Here is a 26,439-nt window from a genome sequence, read left to right on the forward strand (position 1 = left end):
GCCAAGGCACCTGAAAGACATTGCTCCTGGCACAGAAACACCAAAGAAAGGCAGCCCCTTATAGAAAGTGGAGGGGCAGCACGTCACTGTCAGCTTGAGACCACTCTGTCATCATCCACGGAGACTGAACTGTGCATGACTTGGTTTCTGTTGCCTTCAACCACTTCTAAATATTGCCCAGATTCTGAAATTCTTCTCTCATAAGGGTTTGATCATGATTGAAGTGCAGTGAACAGGCAGTTAGAATTCTGGTGGCAAAGAATTTAGGTTGAAAGCAGGAATTATGTCATACTCACTTTTAATGGTAGCTCAGCTCGTAGAGAATCCACCTGCAATCCAGGAGACCTTGGTTTGATTCTTGGTGGGAAGATCCCCTGGAGAAGGCATAGGCTACCCACCCTACTATTCTTGGGTTTCCCTGGTGGCTCAGATGGTAAAGGATCCACCTGCAATACAGGAGACCTGGGTTCAATCCCTGGGTTGGGAAGATCCCCTGGAGAGGGGAATGGCTACCCACTCCAGTAGAACTACCTGGAGAATTTCATGGACAGAGGCACCTGGCAGGCTACAGTCTGTGGGGTTACAGAGAGCTGGACATGACTGAGCAACTTTCACTTTACCTTTAGTACCTTGTGTGCCACCAAGAATGCCTGGTTGGATGACTAGTGAGTGAATGAACAGGAGGCCTAAAAATAAAATGAAAAATTTACAAAATTGTTGGAGTTGAAAGGCTTCCTTTAGGAAATTAAGAAGCAAACCCCATACTGAATTATAACACTCTATGACACACTGAGCTATTGATCAAAGAGAAAATTTATTCACAGAGCTTTTCAAATACAAACAAAATAGCACTTTTTACTTTTTACAAAATGAATATTGGAATAAATGTGGTACAGCACAGTACAATAAAGAACAAAAGAAAACAAGATCTAACGACTGGAAAATGTCTCTCCTTACCCTCACGTCTTCAGCTGAATTCTCTCCTATGGTGGACAGAAAGTTGCCCCTTTACTTCGTAAGAATATCACAGCAGAAACTACTCAAGAGAAATATTGCATATTTTTTGAATAATATTGAAATACAAAGTCTTAATTCTAAAGGTCTGCATAAAGAGTTTATGCAGGGTATACAAAATACTGATAAAGTGGCTTATTGGTCCATTGATTAGGTTTAACATATGCTTTATAAAGTGATAATACTGTATTTTAAATGTGTATTAAAAAGAAAACAGAGGAGTAATGCACCACTAAACATCTCGTACAGTCTGTGCAACCATTGAAATGTCTGTGTTTGGGCATGTGTATTGCATGGGTATGTCTGTATATGCTCATGTGCTTTCAAAAGTGCCATGACTTACAGGGAACCTTTTTGGGTTACCCTGCTTCCTAACATAATACTGTTTCTACTAGCCCTTTTGATTCTCTGAGTCATCATCCTAAAAAAAAAACAAAACCTTGTTTGCATATATAGATTTGTTTTGTGTGTGTATGTGTTCTACATCAACAATACTCTGTGGAATAGAAACACCCAGCACCCTGCAATATTTTTAGCCTTTGGTCCATTTTTCTGTATCATTCCATGCTCTACATTTCTTTTGCCAATCTTGCACAACCCTTCCGTGTGGTAAGACGTTTCTGATTCCATTGGGTTTCATTTCATTTGCATCATATGGTTTAGAAGCACTCTTCCGCCTTTTGAGAGTAGCTGGATGCTTCGGTCCCTCTGGTCCCCGTGGCCCATCTTCTCCTCTGTCTGCGCTTGGCGGCTCCATCTCAGTATGGGTACTGTTTCTGTTTCTTGCCTGAGAAGCAAGCCAGCCATGTGCAGAGCAGCATGGCGGTGGCAGCCCCTGCTCCTGTGCAGTAGTAGGCCCAGCCAATTTCACACTTACCTAGAGACACAAAAGAAGGAGAGAAAGCAGGCATAGGTTAGGCTGATTTTACAGGAGGTGCTGTTACTTCTCCCCAGGTGTGGGCTCCTGGTATACCAAAGTGCAACTGAAGTCCTCCTTAGAAATACAGTCTCACTCGAAAGATAATAAGGGTTCAAAGTCATCTCAAGATGCAAGAAAGCCAGTGTGGTTGTCTGCATTTCAGAAGGACCTCAAGGTCTCCTGCTGGCTAAGGGACAGAAACCAATTCTCCCCAGCTGCGATGCTCACACCCACGGCTGAAGAAAAGGAGGAGTAACAGCCATCAGGATAGGAGAGATGAAGGTATTAGTTCTGATTTAAATCCCCCAAACGCATATGCATAATGAGGTGCCTTAGAAAAAACTTCAAAACAGATATACACAGTCCTAAATATAGATACAGCTTTTGCAAAGGGGCCACTCTAAGGAGGTGATCCATTTGAAAGATAATGCTAGAGTGAAAGAATCTACCAAGAAAAACCCTCTTATAACTACTAGGTGATAACAGCGATGCTGCAGGATAGACTAAAGCAAAGGAACACAGTCCTTCTTATTTTTCTCTTCCACGATAAGGTTCTGTGAAGTTTCTTTGGCTGTCGGAGGCTTAACTCACCCACCTATCTACCTACCCACCCAAGTCCTGCCCTTCCCCGAAAGACTCAAGAATCAGGATAGAGCCTTCAGCACATTCTCCTTGAGCCACCATCTTCCTGAGGCCAATTAACTCCTTGTCTTGATAAGGGTGTGTGTGTCATTCCTAATAATTGCTATGTTTATGGAGTCTTCCTTATTTGTGTTATTAAACATATAGTCAACTCATCAGACCAACTGTCTATCAGATGAAAATGAAAAGGTAGGGCACCAGATAAAGGTCCTAAGAAGGGACTTCCCTGGCAGTCCAGTGGTTAACACTCACAGTTCCACTGCAGGCAGCACCTGTGCAAGGAACTAAGATCCCACATGCTGTGAGGTGAGGCCAGAAAAAAAAAGTACTTAAGTAGTGTGCCATTGTTGAAAGTGTTTGTGGATGTTACACAGTACTGCTACTAACCACACATAGATCCTAGTTTATGTGCATGATTTACACATTTTGTGGTTTAAATTTAGTAACTGGCTAGATCCAAAATGAGCAACTAACATTCAGTGAGATTTAAAAGAAAATTATTCCTCTATTTCAGATATATAGACTTTCATTTGTTAGGTAATTCATAAGGTAAATCATTATTAAATCAATATGGATTTATTCTGGTATTCTGAAAAGAGTCTGATGCTGGGAGGGATTGGGGGTGGGAGGAGATGGGGACGACAGAGGATGAGATGGCTGGATGGCATCACCGACTCGATGGACATGAGTTTGAGTGAACTCCGGGAGTTGGTGATGGACAGGGAGGCCTGGCGTGCTGTGATTCATGGGGTCACAAAGAGTCGGACACTACTGAGTGACTGAACTGAACTGAACTGGTATTCTGGATTATGTAGAAATATGGCCAATCCTTAATCTAACTTAAAAAAACATATAAATACATATGTTTTTATACACACACTCATCTTTTGAGAAGCAAAACAATTGTCAAGATCAGTATACTAAGGTCTAGATGTGTCAATAAAATTTAGACAAATCCAAAGAAACACTAAGTCATCCATCCCCTGATTCTTTATTCCCTTCTTCCCACTCTCTTTCTCTCTCTCATTCATCCGTTAATTCAACAAATATTTTTTTAAGTGACCACTCTAACTAGGACTCATTGGGTGCTAGGAATCTACTTAGGAAAATGATAAATACAGTTTCCAGTATCAAGGAGCCATCATCTCATCAAGGGAGTATTACTGCTAATGCAGGAGACATAAGAGACATGGGTTTGATCCCTGCGTTGGGAAGATCCCCTGGAGGAGGGCACAGCAACCCACTCCAGTATTCTTGCCTGGAGAATCCCATAGACAGGGGAGCCTGGCGGGCTACAGTCCATGGGGTCACAAAGTGTCGGACACAACTGAAGTGACTTAGCACACACACACTCAGATATTTATATGATAACTGTGATATGGGATTCGAAGAAAAAACATCCAGGATGCTAAGACAGCAAATCATAAGGAATTTTATACAGTGAGGTTGTGTGATGGAGAGCCTTAAAGTAGAAATGACATTTAAGCTGAGACCTGGCAGATGAGCAGGGGTTAGCCAAAGATGAATGTCAGAGGCCAGGGAAGAGTGTATTTGCACCACGGGGATGGGAATGTAATGGAGAAACGTAGGCAAATTTGGGTCTTGTTAAAGTATTGTTTGGGCTTCCCAGGTGACTCAGTGGTAAAGAATCCACCTGCCAATGCAGGATACACGGGTTCAATCCCTGGGTTGGGAAGATCCCCTGGAGAAGGAAATGGCAACCCACTCCAGTATTTTTGCCTGGAGAATCCCATGGACAGAGGAGCCTGGTGGGCTACAGTCCATGAGGTTGCAAAGAGTCAGACATGACCGAGCAACACTTTTCAAAGTGTTGTTCAAGTAAGAGATGGGGATGCCACCGTTCGTGTAAGCAAGAGATGGGGGTGGGTAGGCGCACCTCCAGAGTTTGAGAGCTAGAAGCCTGAAGACTTCCTCTTCAAATGTTCATCTAGGCTGGCATATAGAGATGTGAGATATTCAACAATCAGTTCAGTTGCTCGGTCGTGTCCGACTCTTTGCGACCCCATGGACTGCAGCATGCCAGTTGTTGAGATATTCAACACCCATAGGTAAATCTTGGGCACCCACTCTGTGTGTTACAAGGTTACCGGAGACCCGGGGGGAACAAAATAGATAGATCTTTGGTTTCAAATGCTTATGTTCTAGCAAGACCGATTCTTGAGCATCGCTCACATCAATTGCACTCTCTTGAAGCCATTCCTTGTATATTCTACACATATGTCTGCTGAAATTCAGTTAACAAAATTAACTAGATATAGAAAGGAATTTTTTTCATGAAACTATCAATGTAAATGTATCTTGAACTTCTCCAAAGAAGAAGAAAGATTTTTCTTCTTCCTGAGCATAAGTCCTTCCACAGTAAAACCCACATGCTCAATAATAAGAAATTAGCACCATGTTTTACAGTAATAGGAGAAAAAGTCTTTCTGAGTACATTAGGCTATTAGGAAAGAGCAGCTGCTTAAGTTTATATGCATTAAACAGCACGGTAGTCCACGAGTAGTAATGGAAACAAAGGAAAACCAGGAAATAGGGCACTATTTTTCCTTGGCCTCTCCTTTCCCCTGTGGTGGCAATAAATTCTTGTTATTATAGTGCAAGCACAAAGCATTTTACTAGAGGGCAAGCTTTGTCTGTGATCCTTTCAGGAAATTAGAGGAGCAAATCCCTTTAAACTTTCCCTTTTGCTCTCTGTAATGCTCCATCAAACAGGACTTCAAGCCCACCGGGTTGGCAAACCACTGCTTTCAGCAATGGGGGATGCTATTCTTGACAGATAAAATAGAGGTTAATGGGACAGAAATCGGCAAACCACAGCCACCTGCATATTCAATGGGAAAAGGCATCCTGGCTGTGTTCCAGGGCATCCCCAGGGAGAAGGTGGGTGGGAGAGGTGTGGCTGATTTTTTTAGGGTGTCTCAAATTGGCAGCTCAGTTGGTAAAGAATCCACCTGCAACGCAGGAAACGATTCCTAGGTCGGGAAGATCTGTTGGAGAAGGGATAGGCTACCCACTCCAGTATTCTTGGGTTTCCCTGGTGGCTCAGCTGGTAAAGAATCCGCCCACAATGTGGGAGACCTGGTTCAATCCCTGGGTTGGGAAGATCCCCTGAGAAGGGAAAGGCTACACACTCCAGTATTCTGGTCTAGAGAATTCCGTGGACTCTATAGTCCATGGGGTTGCAAAGAGTAGGACATGACCGAGCGACTTTTCACTTTCAAATTAGTTTTTAGTACATCTTCTGTTAGTAAGAGACAGAAGAAAAGGTACAAAGAACCCAGCCTTGGGACTTCCCTAGTGGTTCAGTGGCTAAGACTCTGTGCTCCCAATGGAGTCTAGATTCAATTCCTGGTCAGGGAACTAGATCCCATATGTCACAACTGAAAAAGAAAATAAAATAATAAGATCCTGCATGCTACAACGAAGACCAACCGCAGCCAAATATATATAAACAGGGAGGCTTTCCTGGTGACTCAGTGGCAAAGAATCCTTCTGCAATGCAGGAGACTCCAGAGACAAGGGTTTGATCCCTGGGTAAGGAAAATCCTCTGGATAAGAAAATGGCAACCCACTTCAGTATTCTTGCCTGGAAAATTCCTTGGGCAGAAGAGCCTGGTGGGCTACAGTCTGTCCATAGAGTCACAAAGAGTCAGACAGGACTAAGCGACTGAGCACAGGACATGGAAATAAATATATAAATGTAAAAAAATTAACCCTGCTTACTACAAATAAAAATGAAATTTCAATGATCAGTTCACCTTTTGAGGAACTGTATTTATTCATTCAATTGTTGGATTACTGTTTTAGTTTCTACCATGTGACTGTCTGTTTGCCCCTATATCCCGCTGTTCAGTATGATGATGTCTGGAGCACAGCAGACAATCGATACACATTTGTGGATATCAGACACAATATTAGTGCTGAGAATAGAGATCTGAAATTAACTATACTAGCGGTTGTGGACAGCCTGTGAAGCAGGTGCTGAACAGTTTAGAAGCAGCATCTCATGTAACCATTTTTGCCTATGATGCCTTCAGGAAATTAGAGAAACAAATCTGTCATTCCCATTTTGAAGATGAGGACCCTGTGTTGCATGCAAGATAAGTCAATGGCCCAGTATCTCAAATTAGTGATGGAGCTTGAACTTGAACTCCAAAACTTTTTCCTGTGCTCAGGTATGTTTTAGGAAGATCCATATCAAAATTTTCCCCAGTTGTCAGATAGTATTATCTTTGCCAGAACTTACATGCTGTGCATAAATAAGCTATATGATGCATCTTTGAATTTATCAGTATTCTTAGAAGACTCCATATGCCTATGTCTACCTGGCACTATCTTAGTTATTAAAGGCTTGCATTTTACAGATCTAGTATTCTCAATTTTGGAGCCAGTGGAACCAATCTGTCACTCTCTTGGCGACCTCATCCCCTTAGAGGATGAGGGGGAGTGAGATCCAATACATTTACTTGATCAATTCAGATAATTGATTTTTCCTGAGCAATCACTTACCATAAACATACTCCCAAGGTGGATGCTTTTGACCTGCCTTGGTCTGAGTGTAGCTGAGTAAGGGTTCCAGGTATGGGTCACATTTCAGCTCCTCTCTGCTTGCAAACCACTAGCAGTCTGGCAGGAGCCCACTGGGTCATCCTCATTCAATACCCAGAAACTTTGCCACGCTCCTCCTACTGTGCGTAGTACTGCTCATTTGCACATAAACCAGGATCCTTCAGGTAGTCCTGCAGGCTGACTAAACTCCCTTGTGTACTCGGCCTGCCTGGGCTCTGCATTTGAACTTGAGCCTTGCTGGTTTCCAGTTTATTTCTCTCCTCACCAGATCACTGCTGAGTTCCCAGCCTTGTATATAAGCTAACTGCCTTCATTTATCAAGGCAGAACATCTTTCATCTGTGATATTTTAAACTTTTCAGCAAGTTAATGTGTCAATGCAAAGTTTGTGTAGGGAAAAAGCAGGCATATTAGATTTCAACCCTTTTGCTGTACAAATAACGAAGGTAGGAAGGTGGGAGGGTCAGTAGACAGAGAAAAAAAAAACTTTTGTGTTCTTAAATACCATGGGCAGAAGTTTAAGAGGTCTTTTTTCTCTTGAATAAATTCTTTCCTACCTCTTCCTATTTAGACCATCTTGTCTACCTATGCACGAAAATCAAGAACAAAAAGAACCTGTCATGGTACCAATTCCATGTGTTCTTTTGTGAAGTTACTAAACAAAAGTGTTGTCCCCCCCCCCCAAAAAAAAGAGTTTAAACATTTGACCTAAAACATACAAAAGCTTTGATTTAAACTTTTAATGGAACAAGTAGCTAAAATGACACGTGTATCTGAAAAGAGAAAAGCAGAACTCAAAGTTGATCACCGGACAAAAACTGTAGAAGTAAAAAGGCTGAGGGAGGAAAGTTTGTGAGGTGGGGTTCTTCTGAAAGCTCTTGGCTTGTTTCTGTCTGTTTGTGACCAGAGGCAATAACCCATATTGAGGATACAGCCCATCCTGGACACGACTTCAGAGCCCCACTTAAACTGTACTTCCTGAGATGTGCTCCAGGGGGCGCTGTCCACAAGCAGATCTCAGGAATGGGGTTCCCCGTGGGTAATTCCCCAAAGAGAAGATAGTGTGGAGGCACGTGCAATGGTAGAACCCAGCTCAGCCCAAAGACTGGGCACCGAGTCTGCACACAGAGCGTCCCAGGCAGCAGCACCCACCTTGATGCCTTCAGTCTCCACAACTGAAGCACAGTGAACCAATCCAGTCTCTCTCCTCAAGAACTGCTGCTCTGGACCTTAATGAACCAGGCTGACTATATCTTTCTACCTCTCCTGCCCCTTAATTTCTAGGTTTAGGAGACTGGACAGTTGGATTAGAACTCTCCTGAAAGTTGAATGATACCCTTTCCCCCAAAACACTTGGGATACCTAAGTGTATAAGGGTCTAGTGTGGAACACTGGAGCCACTTCAACGTATAAGAGGAGGCAAAAAACCTTAAAAGACTCCACAACTTCTTCGTTTGCCCTTCTTCTCCAAGGAGGCAACCAGCAATGTACAGAGAAGGCAATGCACATGTGTCCATTGGTAAGAGCTGATACACTCAAGCTATCCTTTAAAGTATTCTTCATAACCTGCATGCCCAAGGGAGCAGGGATTTGCTTTCTGGAAAAGATAAGATATGGATCTGCAAAGTGCTCAAAACAGCAGCATGTCTAAGGAGATATGTTACAGTCAATTTTGATAGGAAAATACCAGCCTTGTAAATTACAGCATATCTTCATTCATTATGTAGCCAGAGTGGGAGTGCGCCAAGGGCTGTCTAGACGAGTATGTGATGAGTAATTGACTACTGTGTAAGCGCTCTACTCAAACATGAGTTCATGTTTTATCAGTCTCAGATTTTAGGAGGAAAACCCTTCCTGAGTTACACATTGATTCTATTCTATCCAATGGCATGCATTTCTCTTCTGGATTCCCACAAAGGTTTCATTAAAGAGCCATAATTTTAATGTGCTCTGTTCTATCTCTCTTGTCCCCATAGAGCTGGGGAACAAAGGAAAAAAGAGTTCTCGCAGGTACAATTTACTGCCTCCGTGAAGTCGCTCAGTCGTGTCCGACTCTTTGCAACCCCGTAGACTGTAGCCCATCAGGCTCCTCTGTCCATGGGATTCTCCAGGCAAGAATACTGGAGTGGGTTGCCATTTCCTTCTCCAGGGATAGAAACAGTGCTGTGCTTAGTGGCTCAATCGTGTCTGACTCTTTGCAACCTCATGGATTGTAGCCCACCAGGTTCCTCTGTTCATGGGGATTCTCCAGGCAAGAATACTGGAGTGGGTTGCCATGCCTTACTCCAAGGAAACAGTGCTAGTCATCATCAACTTAGGGATTTACCAGAAAGTACCTTTGGGAGGTCCAACACTTGCACAGATGCTCAAATTCATGAAAAGGCAGCACACCCAGAACAGCAGCTGTTCTTGACATAAGATTCTGCTGTACTGAGCCCAAACCACACACCCAGGCAGAAAAAAAAAATATTACTAGCTGTTATTATTACTAACCCTTATGGCAGAAAGTGAAGAACTAAAGAGCCTCTTGATGAAAGTGCAAGAGGAGAGTGAAAAAGCTGGCTTAAAGCTCAACATTCAGAAAATTAAGATCATGGCATCCGGTCCCATCACTTCATGGCAAATAGATGGGGAAACAGTGGAAATAGTGGCTGACTTTATTTTTCTGGGCTCCAAAATCACTGCAGATGGTGACTGCAGCCATGAAATTAAAAGACGTTTGCTCCTTGGAAGGAAAGTTATGACCAACCTAGACAGCATATTAAAAAGCAGAGATATTACTTTGCCAACAAAGGTTCATCTAGTCAAGGCTATGGTTTTTCCAGTAGTCATGTATGGATGTGAGAGTTGGACTATAAAGAAAGCTGAGTGCTAAAGAATTGATGCTTTTGAACTGTGGTGTTGGAGAAGACTCTTGAGAGTCTCTTGGCCTGCAAGGAGATTCAACCAGTCCATCCTCAAGGAAATCAGTCCTGAATATTCATTGAAAGGACTGATGCTGAAGCTGAAACTCCAATACTTTTGGCCACCTGATGCGAAGAATTGACTCACTGGAAAAGACCCAGATGCTGGGAAAGATTGAGGGCAGGGGGAGAAGGGGACGACAGAGGATGAGATGGTTGGATGGCATCACCGACTCAATGGACATGGGTCTGAGTGGACTCTGGGGGTTGGTGATGGAAAGGGAGGCCTGGCGTGCTGAGGTTCATGAGGTCGCAAACAGCCAGACATGACTGAGTGACGGAACTGAACTGATTATTCCTATTATTTTTATTGTTAATACCTCCTGGAATCTTAGTAAGTTCTAATATCAGAGTGTGTATTTGGACCGTAAGCTTTTTAAAAAAAATTTTTGAGTATCTGGAGATTTTATTTCTCATTTTACTTTTAAAAATTTTTATTTATTTGTCTGTGCTGGGTCGTCGTGCTGCGTGCAGGCTTTCTCTAGTTGCGGCGGGCAGGGCCTGTTCTAGGCTGCAGTTCACAGGCTTCTCACTGTGGTGGCTCCTCTTCCGCTCTAGAGCTCTTGGGCTTCAGCAGTTGCAGTTCATGGGCTTAGTTGTTCCGTGGCACGAGGGATCCTGCCAGATAAGGGACTGAACCTGTGTCCCCTACGCTGGCAGGCAGATTCTTAACCACTGGGCCACCAGGGAAGCCCTGGAGATTTTAAATACTACATTATGGGTCCGTCAGAGAAACTGGAAGATCTGAGAACAAGACACCCAGGTGACTGCACTGGGTGTGGCTGCCTGGGAACCAGTGTTTCTGCACTTCCACTCACACCTGTTTCAGGGGGTTTCCCGTGGGTACCACACCAGATGTGCTTATCAGATCTACCCAGGGTCCTTCCTCCTAAACTCTACGCTAAATCAGGGCCTTGCATCATCTTATCCTGAAATCCCTGCCAGAATCACATAACCACGAAAGCAGAGGCAGAGACGCCTTGCCTTCACAGCATCCCTGCAATACAGAGGCGGAGCAAGAGAAATAAAAATACACTGGTGCCTTCGGAAATGTGATTAACCTTCACTTTAAGTGGCAGAAATGTAGGGAGAGCGGAGCGGCATCTGAATCCTTAAGATCACACCCATCAGATGGACCTCTGCTCCAAGGCCCGCCCAGTGGATAGTTTTATTGCTATACAGCTGCGTGATTTACCCATAAAAATGGTGACCATGTTGTCCAGTCTGACTAGCAGAGTCTCTGCTGGCACGGTTGCTGTTAATTCTTGCCCCTTAGCTCCGAATCCATCCTAAAAAGTTCCACTAGAGATAACGCCGCTGTTAAGATGATAAGGCACACACACTGGCTCCGTACACAGTGTGTATACCTGCTGGCCTTTGTGTGCACGCTGTGAACTGACACAGAATCCCATCTCCACGAGGGGGTGGCGGAGATAACCAGCGGGGCCTTATTCAGTGTAGGCGATAAAGATGATCCTTTGGTTTCTGTCTGTAGCTGCTATTTATAGAGGCTGAAACTACCTGAAATTCAGCCCCTCCGTCTCATGGCCGGCCCCAAAGAGAGTGTGAAAGGACCCAGGCTCTCTCTAATTGCTGCTGCCCAGCTTGGCCTGTGGCTGCGGCCAAATTTCCAACAGTCCCACGAGAAGAGGTGCTGGTTTCCATCCTGACAGCATTTTTATCTCCCCCTCCCCGGTTCGCACCTGTCATGCTTTCATCGGCCACTGGGCAGCCTCTGCATACAGTCTCCGTAGCCACTGAAATGGAAATGTGTGGCAACCACGGCTCCTTTGATCTCGGGAAGCTGCCCTCGGTCCAAAGGGTTTCCTTGATGATCGCTCCTTGCTTGTAAGGTAGCCCTTGGGAACAGGCTTAATCCAATTTGGTCAAGCACAACCTTGAGACCATGGTAAATTACAACCCACCCCGCGCTGAAAAAGCGAGAGGGATGGTGAGGCATAGCTACCGTCCCACGACTTCATTTCCAAGTTATAATGAAAGCAAGTCTCAGACCGCATCCAACGACACAAACAGATGCTTATTAAACAGTTATCAAAAAGCAGGCACAAACCAGCTCACCAACCTGTTCCGAGAGCTAATTAAATCCTAGCTCCCTATCGTTTTAAGTGACGGGGCTACCATCTTGCACCAAAGAACCACTGGAAGCAGATGCAAGGTTCAGGGAGGGATTCTGCTCTTTCTGGCAACAAGTAACCAAAAGTCCTCTGAACCAGAGACAAGAAACAGAGTCCTTACGGGTGATCAGACTTTGGCTGACTTTATTAAGGCAGAGTGGATGTGGCAGAGTGTTTTAGTAAAGCTGTTCTCATTGTTTTGTTTTTTAAACTTTTATTTATTTTTGGCTGCATTGGGCCTTTGCTGTGGTGCGTGGGCTTCTCATGCGGTGGTTTCTCTTGATGTGGAGTATGGGCACTAGGCATGTGGGCACGGTAATTGTGGCTCATGGGCTTAGTTGTTCCAAGGCAGCTGGTGTCTTCCTGGATCAGAAACTGGACCTGTGTCCCCTGCATTGGCAGGTGGGTTCTTAACCACCGGACCACGAGGGAAGCTCTGTTTTCCTTGTCAAAAATACTAAAATATGTATCCGGGTATGAGTGCATAAACAGCCACTGTCCCCAAGTTCTCCAAGTGCCCCATGGTCCCCTCCCTCCCCTGAGAACCCGAGGGAATCCTAGCCTCATTCCCAGGAATGAAAAGGTTGGTGCTTGGCTGGTCAAGGCCCCTCAGGAGCCTACTCCAGCATTTAGTTTAGTTAGGATTAGTCAGGGCCTATGACATATTGGTTGTTAAATATTTTAGATATCTTTCAGACTTACAATAAGGGCTATGTGCCTAGATGGCTGTTTAAATTCTTTTATGTAAAGACAGAGAGTACCTCTAATTCTTTTAGCCAATCCACAATTTTGAATACCTTTAATTTCACTGACAAGAGTCCATTTTTAATATTTATTATGCTCATTAATAAGACACCTATTCCACCTTTAAAAATCCATTTCTGACCATGGGTATACTAACAGTGAGGCTCCTTGTGTTGGTCAAGATGTCGATAACAAAACGTGTACTACACTGCTGTATTTAAAATGGATAAACAGCAAGGGCCTCTGGTAGAGCACAGGGACCTCTGTTCAATGCTGTGTGGCAGCCGGGGTGGAAGGGGAGTTTGGGAGAGAGTGGATACCTGTGAATGTACGTCTGGGTCCGCTTTGCTGAGCACCTGAAACCCTTACGTTGTTAATCAGCTGGTTAGACTCCAGTATACTCCAGGGCTTTCCTGGTGGCTCAGGCTGTAAAGAATCTGCCAGGAGTGCAGGAGACCCAGGTTCGATCCCTGGATTGGGAAGATCCCCTGGAGGAGGGCATGGCCACCCGCTCCAGTATTCTTGCCTGGAGAATTCCAAGGACAGAGGAGCCTGGCGGGCTGCAGTTCATGGGGTCACAAAGAGTTGGATACGACTGAGCAACTTACATTTTCTCTTAAAATAAGACGTTTAAATTAAAACAATAACAACATGTGTACTAGTATCCCTGAGTTTCCACTCTGGAGCCTGCCCCTGAGCTATGACTTCCTGTGACTCACACACACATCTCACTCCTGAAGTATTTTAAAATGAAGGACAGGCATTATAATAGTGCTGCTAAGAACTCTGAAGAATCTTGAGATTTTACTCACAAGCTAACAAGTCAGCCTGCCACACTTTCACTGATGCTGGCAAAAGCTAGGAGACTCCTGGATCAGAGATGGAGGCTCTATTATTACTCTTAACACAGCAACCAGCACAAGCTTCACATCTGAATCCATCTTTTGGCCTCCTACATTCCACAGGGACTGACGCAGTAAACTCAGTACTTCTGTGTCACCACTGAGGAACCCCAAGCTTAGGGATCCCCAATTTTGTATAACAGACTACAAGTAAATCCACCCAAACTTTGCCCCAGAGGGAGACATTATTAAAGGGAACAATAAATAAAACCTGTCTTTTGCTCCAGCAAGAGTCATTATCTTCCAAAACTGCTCACCTCAAACATCTCTGAGAACAGGTCAGAACAATATGTTCCCTAGACATGATGGAAGATTGCTTCCCAAGAGCGGCACTAAAGAATCTGGTGAGAACTCTAAGTGAAAGCGTATTCCATTCCTTAGGAAGGTGGAATGATCATTTTCACAGATACAATTTCAAATTAGAATCGAAGTATGGGAGTACTTATTTGCAATAATGTCTACTGCAAGTTCGAAAAGGAAATGGCAACCTACTCCGGTAATCTCACCTGGAAAATCCTACAGACAGAGGAAACTGGTGGGCTATCATCCATGCAGTTGCAAAGAGTCGGACACAACTGAGCACGCTCACATGTCCCATAGCAAGTAGAGATGTTTCACCTTATACCCTCTCTCTGGCAAACACTTTTGTAGAGAATGAAATCAAGTCAAAGGAACCCCAGTCAAATGGCTTCCCAGCTTCCTGGGAGGATGGGAAGATTGTTAGGAGACTAGGTCTAGAATTCAAATCTACGACTTTCCAATGTCAGGCTTCCAAATACTGCTTACCAGTGGTTCTGAGTCCTCTCGCGTCAGGAATCCACTTGAATAATGAATAAAAGTTATGAATATTCTCTCCAGGAGAAAGCACATATGCACAAGCCTATGACATTTCCACACAATTTCACTGACGTCACAAATTCCCCGAAGCCTATTGATGGACTGTGGGCATCTTGAATGGTCTGGAGACCTCAAGTTAAAACTCACCCCTAGAACAAGGGTTAATATAACACTGAACTCAGTTACCAATGTCATCAAGACATCCGGTTGCTAACACAAGTACCATATGTCTCCAGATATCGTGGAGCTGACATCCTCAGCTATCCAAAACATGACCTCAAATCAAGGGGTCCAAAAAAAACTGTCGAGAATAGGCAAAAAGCAGTGATTCAAAGACACACAGTGCACAGAAATAGCGCTGAACTGTGTTGTTTTTTTTTTTAAGCATGGTTCTAAGATGATTTATGATGACTCAACAGAAAAGGACACAAATTAGAAGTGAGGGAATAAGAAGAGAAAGGGGTAATTAATAACTGTAATGAATTATCACTGACAGGGTGACATAAAACTTGCAAAACAACTATAAAAAAGCACAGAGAACTCAAAGTTCTTTTCAGTCTTGGTTATTTAGTGAAAAGGCAGATCACTCTACACATGTCCTGTTGGGGATAGTGTTTAATGATTTTTTAAAAAAATCTTGTTTATGTTTTTTATAACTATTATATATTAAACTGATGGAAAAGCATATGATACATCCTCAAACTTTTTCCACATGATTAAAACAGGAAATATGTTTGTGTTTAAAGCAAAAAGGAAGAACTGATATTTATTTGTGCATCTTGATGTGTGAAGCATCTTTCACTATCCTCTTTAATTATTTTAACAGGCAGGTGAGAATCTTCTTTTAGAGACCAAAGAACTGAAGCTCTGAGAGCTTAGAACTCTCCCAGAACTTGCCCAGAATCAAAAAACTCTTGAGAAATGAAACTGAGATTCAAATCCAGTCCAAGTTTTTCCCTTTAAGGGGAAAATTCATTTATCTGGAGTAATTCATTCGTATGGAATTTTCCAAAAAGACCCGATAAATGAGTTTTATCCCACAAGTTCTCTATGTTAATTAGTTCTTGTCAACATTCTACCAGGCTAAAAATCAGATGAAGAGTCAGAAAAGATAAACCCTTTGTTTACTTTGTTATATTTTGGGTTTTATCCTGAAAACATTTTTGAGGGGTTTATTAAAAATGCTCATCAATGGCCCTTTCTTAACAGGAGACATGTGAGGCCATTTATCTTCTATTTCTATTTTATTTTTTATTACGGAACAAAGGTAAAAATGCACAGGAAGGTCACTAACACATAAGTTTGTGAATTCTCAGTTCTGGGGCAGAAATATTTCTCCTGAGATTAAGAGCCAAAATATACATATTTATTCCAGATGATGTTCATATAGCCTATTTGTCTTAAAGGCACACAGTTCAGGTATATCTACTCTTTGTTGATACAAAAGGTAATCATTGAAAAAAATGAAGAAAGATCTTTAAAAGAGAGACTAAATCATCCCACCCTCGTCCTCTCCCACAGAGTCCAAAAGACTGTTCTATGTGAAACGAATCGCCAGTCCAAGTTTGATGCATGATACAAGATGCTCGGGGCTGGTGTACTGGGATGAACCAGAGGGATGGGATAGGGAGGGAGGTGGGAGGGGGGTTCAAGATGGGGAACATATGTACACCTGGGGCAGATTCATGTCAAGGTATGGCAAAACCAATACAGTAATGTAAAGTAAAAAATATAAAATAAAATAAAAGAGAGACTAACATATTCTTTCCAATAGTTTGGTGGCCATATCTTATTAGTTCTTAATATCTTGTGGCCACCAAACTATTGGGAAGAATATTTCTCATTTTCCACAGGTTTTCTAAGCACATTTCCATTTTTCCATTAGCACTGAATTCCACTGCTACAAATGGCAGCAAGTCACTGAATTAGGTTTTTAAAAGGCATTGATACAACAATGGGAAATATCCTGCTCTAAAACAATGAAACCAAAAAAAATTTCAGGAAGGAAAGATTTAGAGCAATTTCCTTTTTCATCTACCAGGGTATTTGGTTCTTTAAACTATGACCCTGAACTTGATGACTTCCTAGGAGGTGGTTAAGCCATTAGTCCCTCAGAGAGTAAGGCCGTGATTCTCTCCAGGAGATCAGCAGCTGAGTGTGCAGAGAAACACGATGGCACCTGCCTTGTTAGTCAAACATGAGCAGTAAGGTCTCCTCCCTTCTGTCCTCTCTCTTCCTTCCTTCTCTCTCAGCCTCCCTCTCTTCCGTGAACCATTTGGTAGACAGCAGAGACCTGACAGGCAGGTAAGGACCCTGTCGGTCTAATTCATATTTTATTCTAAGTATATGGCACGACTTTGGGTACCTAGAATGTGCTTAATACATACTCGTTGAATAAATACATCTCTTTTGAATACTGCTATGAACCGTCAAACTGACATAGGCAGCAATGTTGCAAAAATCCAGTCCCAGAGGAACCTACAAAGATGGTTTAGGGAAGCAGATAGAATTGGATCTAGGATTACACAGAATGGGGGTACTTTTTCCTAAAGCAGGTCTAGAGGCATTTACTAAAGCTACACACTTAAATGTGGAAATGTATGTGTGTATGTGTTAGTCGCTCAGTTGTCTCTGACTCTTTGTGATCCCATGAACTGTAGCCCGCCAGACTCCTCTGTCCATGGAATTCTCCAGGAAAGAATACTGGAGTGAGTAGCCTTTCCCTTCTCCAGGTGATCTCCCCGACCCAGGGATCGAACCTGGGTCTCCTGCATTGCAGGCAGATTATTTACCATCTGAGCCACCAGGGAAGCCCAAAGTGGAAATGTTTATGCTCTAATGTTGTTGCTAGGGCCCAGAAATGGACGGGTTGAATTCATGCCCATGAAATGAATAGGTTCTCCCCACTTTCTGAGATGAAAGTGAAAAATCCTTCATCTCTGGAAAAACAGCCCCTAAGAAGTCAGTTCAGTTAAGTTCAGTTGCTCAGTCATGTCCGACTCTTTGCGAGGGATCCGCAAAGCTGATTGTTCTTCCCTTGGAGGTGCCAGGACATTTTGCTCCATCATTTCAGCACCAGCCAAGTTGAACTTCTTCTGTCTGTGGAAGTTTCCAACTATCCTTTGCAGCATCACCTTCCAGAATGTTCCCATGGGTCCCTCTGGGCCTACTCAGTTTGGGTCTCAGCTTAACTCACAGAAGCTGCATGGTTCTCTCTGTCACCCTCTGGCACTAGAGCTGAATGAAGGAATATAGGCTCATGCTGGACCTTCTAAGTCAGTGGTCCCCAATATTTTTGACATCAGGGGTTGGTTTCATGAAATACAAGTTTTCCAGGGACTAGGTTGGAGGGGGATGGTTTCAGGATGTTTCAAAAGCACTACATTTATTGTGCACCTTATTATTATTACATCACTTTCACCTAAAATCATCAGGCATGAGATCCCAGAGGTTGGGGATCCCTGTTCTAAGTGACTTTCAGCGATTCAGACTTGAGTGTCAAGAGTTTGGAGCAGTTCCAGACGATAGCCTTGGAGGAGGTGGAAATCACTGCTGCCTACTTTTACTTTGCCAAAGCTGAAGCTGCAATACTTTGGCCACCTCATGCGACGAGTTGACTCACTGGAAAAGACTCTGATGCTGGGAAAGGTTGGGGGCGGGAGAAGAAGGGGACGACGGAGAATGAGATGGCTGGATGGCATCACCGACTCTGTGGACATGGGTTTGAGTGTACTCCGGGAGCTGGTGATGGACAGGGAAGCCTGGCGTGCTGTGATTCATGGGGTCGCGGAGAGTCGGACACGACTGAGCGACTGAACTGAACTGAACTGAACTTTTACTTTACTTTACTTTACTTTAAAGACTTGAACTCTGGCTAAATCTCAATGCACATGCAACACCTTACCGCTAACCAGTCCCCCAAAAAGCAGTCTCATAATGGGAGCATCGATTACCTTTAAGCAATGACCAAGTAGGGAAAAATATCAATAACCTCAGATATGCAGACGACACCACTCTTATGACAGAAAGTGAAGAGGAACTAAAGAGCCTCTTGATGAAGCGAAAGAGGAAAGTGAAAAAGCTGGTTTAAAACTCAACATTCAAAAAATGAAGATCATGGCATCCAGTCCCATTACTTCATGGCAAATATATGGGGAAACAATGGAAACAGTGACAGACTTTATTTTCTTGGGCTCCAGAATCACTGCAGATAGTGACTGCAGCCATGAAATTAAAAGACGCTTACTCCTTGGCTATGACAAACCTAGACAGCATATTAAAAAGCAGAGACATTACTTTGCCGACAAAGGTCCTTCTAGTCAAAGCTATGGTTTTTCCAGTAATCAAGTATGGATGTGAGAATAGGATCATAAAGAAAGCTGAGTGCTGAAGAATTGATGCTTTTGAACTATGGTGTTTAAAACTCTTGAGAAGAGAAAACTCTTGCGAGACCCTTGGACCACAAAGAGATCAAACCAGTCAATCCTAAAGGAATATTCATTAGAAGGACTGATGCTGAAGCTCTAATACTTTGGCCACCTGATGCAAAGAACTGACTCACTGGAAAAGACCCTAATGCTGGGAAAGATTGAAGGCAGGAGGAGAAGGGGATGACAGAGGATGAGATGGTTGGAAGGCATCACCGACTTGATGGACATGAGTTTGAGCGAGCTCCGGGAGTTGGTGATGGACAGGGAAGCGTGGCGTGCTGCAGCCCGTGGGGTTGCAAAGAGTTGGACATGACTGAGCGACTGAACTGAACTGGACTGAACTGAATGAACAGAAACGCATCAAGTGTTAGGGGTCTCTTCCTGAACCGAGCGACAGATGCTGCCTGCCACTCTCTGGGACGACCCAGCAGGCCAGCATGGCTCACGCACAACTCAGATGCCTGCAGTCCCTGGGCAGAGGCTCAGCCTTGTCTGCAGCCTCAAAAGTCCACATAAATCAAAGGAGTCGTCTCACTTCTGGCCAAAGGGATGTTTGTTTTATTCAATGTCACAGAAGCCGACAGCAGCTTCTCCTGTTTTTGAGTGCAAAAGTAGAGGCTTCTATGTGCACATCAGAAAAACTAGGTCACTCAGCTTCACAAGTACCCACTAACACTGAGCTTGAGACAGCTCAAAAAAGAAATTTTCTATTTTCGTTCCCATTTTGTCCTGCTGACCTCCCCACACATGCCAATCTTTTTTTTTTTTTTCCCAAGTGCAGTTCGATCTGAGAGAAGAGGAAAACACCAGTCAGGAGTCAAAGAGCTTAAAGAGACGTGGGATGGTCATTGCTCAGACTGCAGAAGAAGAGATCTCTTCACTGGAATGAAAATTTGGAAAACACCGACTTGTCATCTTTTCTGAAATCACGAGGTTCCAAGTTTTCCGAGTTGATGGTACTACTCTTGAGAAACCGAGAGCATAATTTCAAGAACAGGAAACATGATGGCTTCTTAATCAAATTAAATAGCAAAATGAAAGCAATAATTACTCAAATTTACTTGGCAAATTAGCAAGACAAATTAATTGAAACACTCCTTTTGATCGTAAGGATATAATTAGAAAAGTCTTTGGTGGATGAAAATATCTCTGAGGCATGAATTAAATCAATTGGACAACCTGATGATAAAGCCCTTACGCTTAGTGTGTAAATCCCAACTTGCTGTTATGGAATATAAAGGAAGAATAGAGATTATCAGCAAGTATTCATTAAAAATGGTCCTGTACAAATAATGTGAATAATAATAGCCAGCAACGACTGGGCTTTTATTACATGAAGATGCTGTGCAACACGATGTACTATTCTTTTCACTTGTACTGTTTTATTTCTTTTAAAAATTAATAAAGAGACTCATCATGGTTATCAACTGCACAGCTTAAACCATTGCTGAGCCCATGGTTGTGGACAGAAGGTCGTAAAAGGTTTGTGCTGTGCAAGTGGCAACCATGATAATTGTCTTTATCAATTTTCAAGAGAAATGAAACAGTGCTAGAGATATAAACCATTACTGACCCTCTGCCCATGGGCTTCTCACGTGGTTCAACAATCTGCCTGCCAATGCAGGGGACACAGGTTCAATCCTTGGGTTGAGAAGAATTCCAAGAGGAGGAAATGGCAACCCACTCCAGTATTCTTGTCTGGGAAATCCCATGGACAGAGGAGACTGGCAGGCTACGGTCTATGGGGTCACAAAGAGTTGGACATGGCTTAGCGACTGAGCACACATTCACATCCATAACCATAGACTCCATGATGGAAGGCACACAGGGCACCAAAATCTGACAAAAACCAGAGGCTGAGATGCCTTTTCTCTTCTTAGCCTCATCTTCCTCTTACAAATGCCATTGTGCTCAGTTGTGTCTGACTCTCTGTGACCCAATGAACTGATATCTGCCAGGTTCCTCTGTCTATGGAGAACACTGGAGTGGGTTGCCATTTCCTTCTCCAGGGGATCTTCCCGACCCAGGGACTGAACCCACATTTCCTGCGTTGCAGGCCGATTCTTCACTGCTGAGTCACTGGGGAAACCCACAAGGGGAGTAAATACTGTCTTTTTAAATTCCTTCTTGATGCCATGTCCCCAGCCCCCAGCCCAGGGCCGAGCACAGTGGAAGCACCCAATAAATATTCTTTGGCTGAATAACTGAGTGAATGCACTCCTTAAATAATCTGCCAAAGTGGGAACAAAAGTGATGATGATTTCTTTCAGGACATGCTTGAAAGAGAGTAATCACAGTTCAGTAACGGCATGCCAAGAAACTGACCCATATTCCACAATAAGGAGGCTGTGAACCTTAAAAAAATCAACACTTCCCAACCCTTGGGAGGAAAGACGCATCCACATGCTGTCTCTGGAGAGGAGCAGAAACAAGCTCCGATTCGTAGAAGCAGCAGACAGTGTGTGGCCCTGGCAAGCAGTATGTAAGCCACTAAAACTGGGCATCAGAGCCATCCTTACAGAGTGTGTTCATGCTCCCCATGCAGCGGGTGGCCCCTAAGCCAGCTCTAGGGTCCCTCCACGGGTGTTCCAGAATCTGTGACTTCACTCACTCACTGAAGTTTAGCCCTCATCAGTGTTCTGGGAAACAGGAATACTTTCATAAAGGCAGAAAACAGAGCGAGTTAAGTGGAAGAAGCATGATGGCACCTCTATGCCATAATATGTCTTTAGGTTTCCTTTTGGAAGAAAAGATCACAGAGTCTGCAAAAATAATAGTAACCTGGAGAAATGGAACTCGATAAACCCGAAATACTTCTTCCAGGGACCCAGAACTCGTTTTATCTGTAGCTAATGCCAGTTTTGATTTTTTTTTTCTCATCATAAAAATCTAAGAGAAATTTAAAAATAAAAAGACCAAAGTTAAGACCATGCTGTAATTTTAAAAAATTTATTTATATTTAATTGAAGGATAATTGCTTTATGATATTGGTTTCATCTTTGCCATAATCAACATGAATCAGCCATAGGTGTACATATGTCCCTTCCCTCTTAAACCTCCCTCCCATCTCCCACTCTTTCCCACCCCTGTAGGTTGATACAGAGCCCCGGTTTGAGTTCCCTGAGTCATACACATTCTGTAATTTTGAGATCGCTAAAATGGCTTTAGTGGGTTTACAACATAAGAAATTATTATCACTAGTAAAGAGTCAAGTGTTTTGTTTTTCACTTTAAGTTTGACATTCAGAGTTTTAATCCTCAATGCTGTAAAGATGTAAGATCCTGGGGCATGGTAGCGAAAATTGCAAAAGCAGGATCTGCATTTCATTATAATCTGCTAATTAATAACACAATACACACCAGCTAGACACCAGCAAGAACAGGGTTCTCAACAAGTTGACGCCCAGGTGAAACAGCAAAGAATCCCTCAAATCCTAGAGAAAGAAAGATGCTAAACACTGTACTGAAATATCTCCCTTGGACACAGTTTGCGTTTGGGGCAAAGAAAAAAGGAAAGGCTAGCAGTTAACTTTGTGCCTGCATTTTTCCCTTCTCTGCATTCATGGCAATCACAAACTCATCTAGACTCAGGACAGCGTCACCTCTAATGAGGGAAGGATGGGCAGACAGAAACCTCTTATTTTCTATCCATGCAAGCACCATCTCCTCTACCCAAAGAGCCAGGAGTATTCCCCAGAGGGAAGCAGGTGTTTGTCGTCCATTGAATCAAACAAAAACCGCTTCATTTTCAAATTCACAGACATTTTACATGATATCACATCTGCCCATTTTTCTCAATATCCAACAGAAATTTTTTCCTATAAATTCTTTTACCAAGCAGCATGCGGGATATTAGTTTCCTGACCAGAGATTGAACCCCCAACCCTTGCAGTGGGAGTGTGGAGTCTTAACTGCTGGACTGCCAGAGAAGTCCCCTTATTTTTAAGGAAAAAAAAAGTTCTAACATAAAAATTTTTTCAATCACTTGGATTATAGTAATACTGCTGTAAGACCAATTCCATTGAGCTTTTTCTTCTTAGAGAGAAAAAACTAATGTGAAAGCAGGTGTATGTTTACGTTAGTGACTCACTATGAGCTCACTGTCCAAAAAATCTGTTGATCTATATAATAGGGAAAAATAAGTTGGCTATCATTTGACAATAAGTGTTTTATGGATGCATAATTGTCAATCTGCTGCTGTTGTATATTGTCACCTTGCTTATTTAACTTATATGCAGAGTACATCATGAGGAACGCTGGGCTGGAAGAAGCACAAGCTGGAATCAAGATTGCTGGGAGAAATATCAATAACCTCAGATATGCAGATGACACTATCCTTATGGCAGAAAGTGAAGAGGAACTCAAAAGCCTCTTGATGAAAGTGAAAGAGGAGAGTGAAAAGGTTGGCTTGAAGCTCAACATCCAGAAAACAAAGATCATGGCATCTGGTCCCATCACTTCATGGGAAATAGATGGAAACACAGTGGAAACAGTGTCAGACTTTATTTTTTGGGGCTCCAAAATCACTGCAGATGCTGACTGCAGCCATGAAATTAAAAGACGCTTGCTCCTTGGAAGGAAAGTTATGACCAACCTTGATAGTATTTTAAAAATCAGAGACATTACTTTGCCAACCAAGGTCCGTCTAGTCAAGGCAATGGTTTTTCCCGTGGTCATGTATGGATGTGAGAGTTGGACTGTGAAGAAAGCTGATCGCCGAAGAATCGATGCTTTTGAACTGTGGTGTTGGAGAAGACTCTTGAGAGTTCCTTATACTGCAAGGAGATCCAACCAGTCCCTTCTAGAGGAGATCAATCCTGGATGTTCATTGGAGGGACTGATGCTAAAGCTGAAGCTGCAATACTTTGGCCACCTCATGTGACGAGTTGACTCACTGGAAAAGACTCTGATGCTGGGAAAGGTTGGGGGCGGGAGGAGAAGGGGACGACAGAGAATGAGATGGCTGGATGGCATTACCGACTCTGTGGACATGAGTTTGAGTGTACTCCGGGAGTTGGTGATGGACAGGGAGGCCTGGCGTGCTGTGATTCATGGGGTCGCGGAGAGTCGGACACGACTGAGCGACTGAACTGAACTGAACTGAACTGATGAGCTCATTGTCCAAAAAATCTGTTGATCTATATATTAGGGAAAAATAAGTTGGCTATCATTTGACAATAAGTGTTTTATGGATGCATAATTGTCAATCTGCTGCTGCTAAGTCACTTCAGTCGTGTCCGACTCTGTGTGACCCCATAGATGGAAGTCCAACAGGCTCCCCCTTCCCTGGGATTCTCCAGGCAAGAACACTGGAGTGGGTTGCCATTTCCTTCTCCAATGTGTGAAAGTGAAAAGTGAAAGTGAAGTCGCTCAGTCGTGTCCGACCCTTAGCGACCCCACGGACTGCAGCCTACCAGGCTCCTCCATCCATGGGATTTTCTAGGCAAGAGTATTGGAGTGGCTTGCCATTGCCTTCTCATAATTGTCAATCTAGTTATCACCAATTCTAGAAAATCATCCTAAGAAAATAATTCAGTCAAGAGAAGACTTCTCTTCATTAAACTACTCCTTCCAAGATGTTTCAAAATAACAGAAAAGGAAACAGACAAAATATCCACCTAGAAAGATGTCAACAAGTGGATAAGTAAATGCAGGTTTCTCAATCAAGTATTTGCTAACCATCACAAGTTATAATGGTGGGAATCATGTTGTATTATGGACAACATTTTTATAGGTTGCTGCTGCAAGGAGATCCAACCAGTCCATTCTAAGGGAGATCAATCCTGGGTGTTCATTGGAAGGACTGATGCTAAAGCTGAAACTCCAATACTTTGGCCACCTCATGCGATGAGTTGACTTACTGGAAAAGACTCTGATGCTGGGAAAGGTTGGGGGCAGGAGGAGAAGGGGACGACAGAGAATGAGATGGCTGGATGGCATCACTGACTCGATGGACATGAGTTTGAGTGAACTCCGGGAGTTGGTGATGGACAGAGAGGCCTGGCGTGCTGTGATTCATGGGGTCGTGGAGAGTCGGACATGACTGAGCGACTGAACTGAACTGAACTGAAGGGAGAAGGCAATGGCAACCCACTCCAGTACTCTTGCCTGGAAAATCCATGGACGGAGGAGCCTGGTAGGCTGCAGTCCATGAGGTCGCTAAGAGTCAGACAGGACTGAGCGACTTCACTTTCACTTTTCACTTTCATGCATTGGAGAAGGAAATGGCAACCCACTCCAGTGTTCTTGCCTGGAGAATCCCAGGGACGGGGGAGCTTGGCAGGAGGCCATCTATGGGGTCACACAGAATCGGACACGACTGAAGTGACTTAGCAGCAGCAGCAAGGAAGCAGAATGTCTCCACAAGTGAGACATACCTGAAATGTTCTGATTAGCACACAGAAAAGTTCCTGAGTCCTTCAGCAAGGTGTGAATGGGGACCTACTTAACCAGACCTCTCCCTGCTCCTTGGTTCTCTATGGTTCCTGGACGGGCTTTCCTTACCCTTCTCCCCTCCCCCTCCTGGTGCTGTGCTTACCTTGACTCCTTGTCTGCATCATGCTTCTGTCCACCACCAGATAATCCACGAGCATCACTTTGTTCAAGACTCAGCTCCCTTCCCATCTCTTTCACAAAGTTATGTATTACCCTGGAGTGAAACTGCTTTACTCGATTCCTCAGCCCCGACTCATTTTCTTGATCATTGTGTTTGTTTTGTCTTCTCAGACAGTGAATTCCACAGGCAGAGTTATTTTCAGTGCATGCAATGACTCATAAATATGTGATTTGAATGAATTAATCAATGAATATAAACTCAGCAGAGCATGGACCATTTCTTTTCTTTGTATCTACAGGTCTTCACATAGTGTAGACCTTCCCATAGTACATTATAAGTAACTGCTAGTTGCTCAGTCATGTCTAACTCTTTGCGATCCCATGGACTGTAGCCTGCCAGGCTCCTCTGTCCATGGAATTCTCCAGGCAAGAATACTGGAGTGAGTTGCCATTCCCTTCTTCAGGGGGTCTTTCCGACCCAGGGATCAAACCCGGGTCTCCTGCATTACAGCCAGATTCTCTACCATCTAAGCCACCAGGGAAGCCCACATGATAAACAGCTCTTCACTAAACAACTGGAGGAACGAATGTAAGTGTATGGTGTTATACACATGTCTGCTGGCTCCAATCCTGGGATGTTTTTCTTTCCTGTCCCTTTTGCATCTTTTGTTTCTATGGAAGATCAGAGACATTCTCTTCTAAAAGGAGTA

At 43.5% G+C, this 26,439-nt stretch overlaps 1 protein-coding gene across 2 annotated transcripts in view; it reads right to left on the reverse strand.

Moving 5' to 3' along the window:
* Positions 1–797: 797 nt before the first annotated feature.
* The window catches only part of LHFPL6 (LHFPL tetraspan subfamily member 6), a 240,211-nt gene continuing 214,569 nt past the window's right edge, over positions 798–26,439 (reverse strand). For both annotated transcript variants that reach the window (XM_055426203.2, XM_055426202.2), the window contains exon 4: positions 798–1,891. In XM_055426203.2, coding sequence (XP_055282178.1) covers positions 1,773–1,891 — 119 coding nt within the window. In that variant the 3' untranslated portion in view covers positions 798–1,772. The remainder of the gene's footprint in view (positions 1,892–26,439) is intronic.

This window comes from Moschus berezovskii, chromosome 13 (assembly GCF_049115385.1).
Source record: "Moschus berezovskii isolate FMDL1 chromosome 13, NW_MosBer_1.0, whole genome shotgun sequence".
Taxonomy (NCBI): domain Eukaryota; kingdom Metazoa; phylum Chordata; class Mammalia; order Artiodactyla; family Moschidae; genus Moschus; species Moschus berezovskii.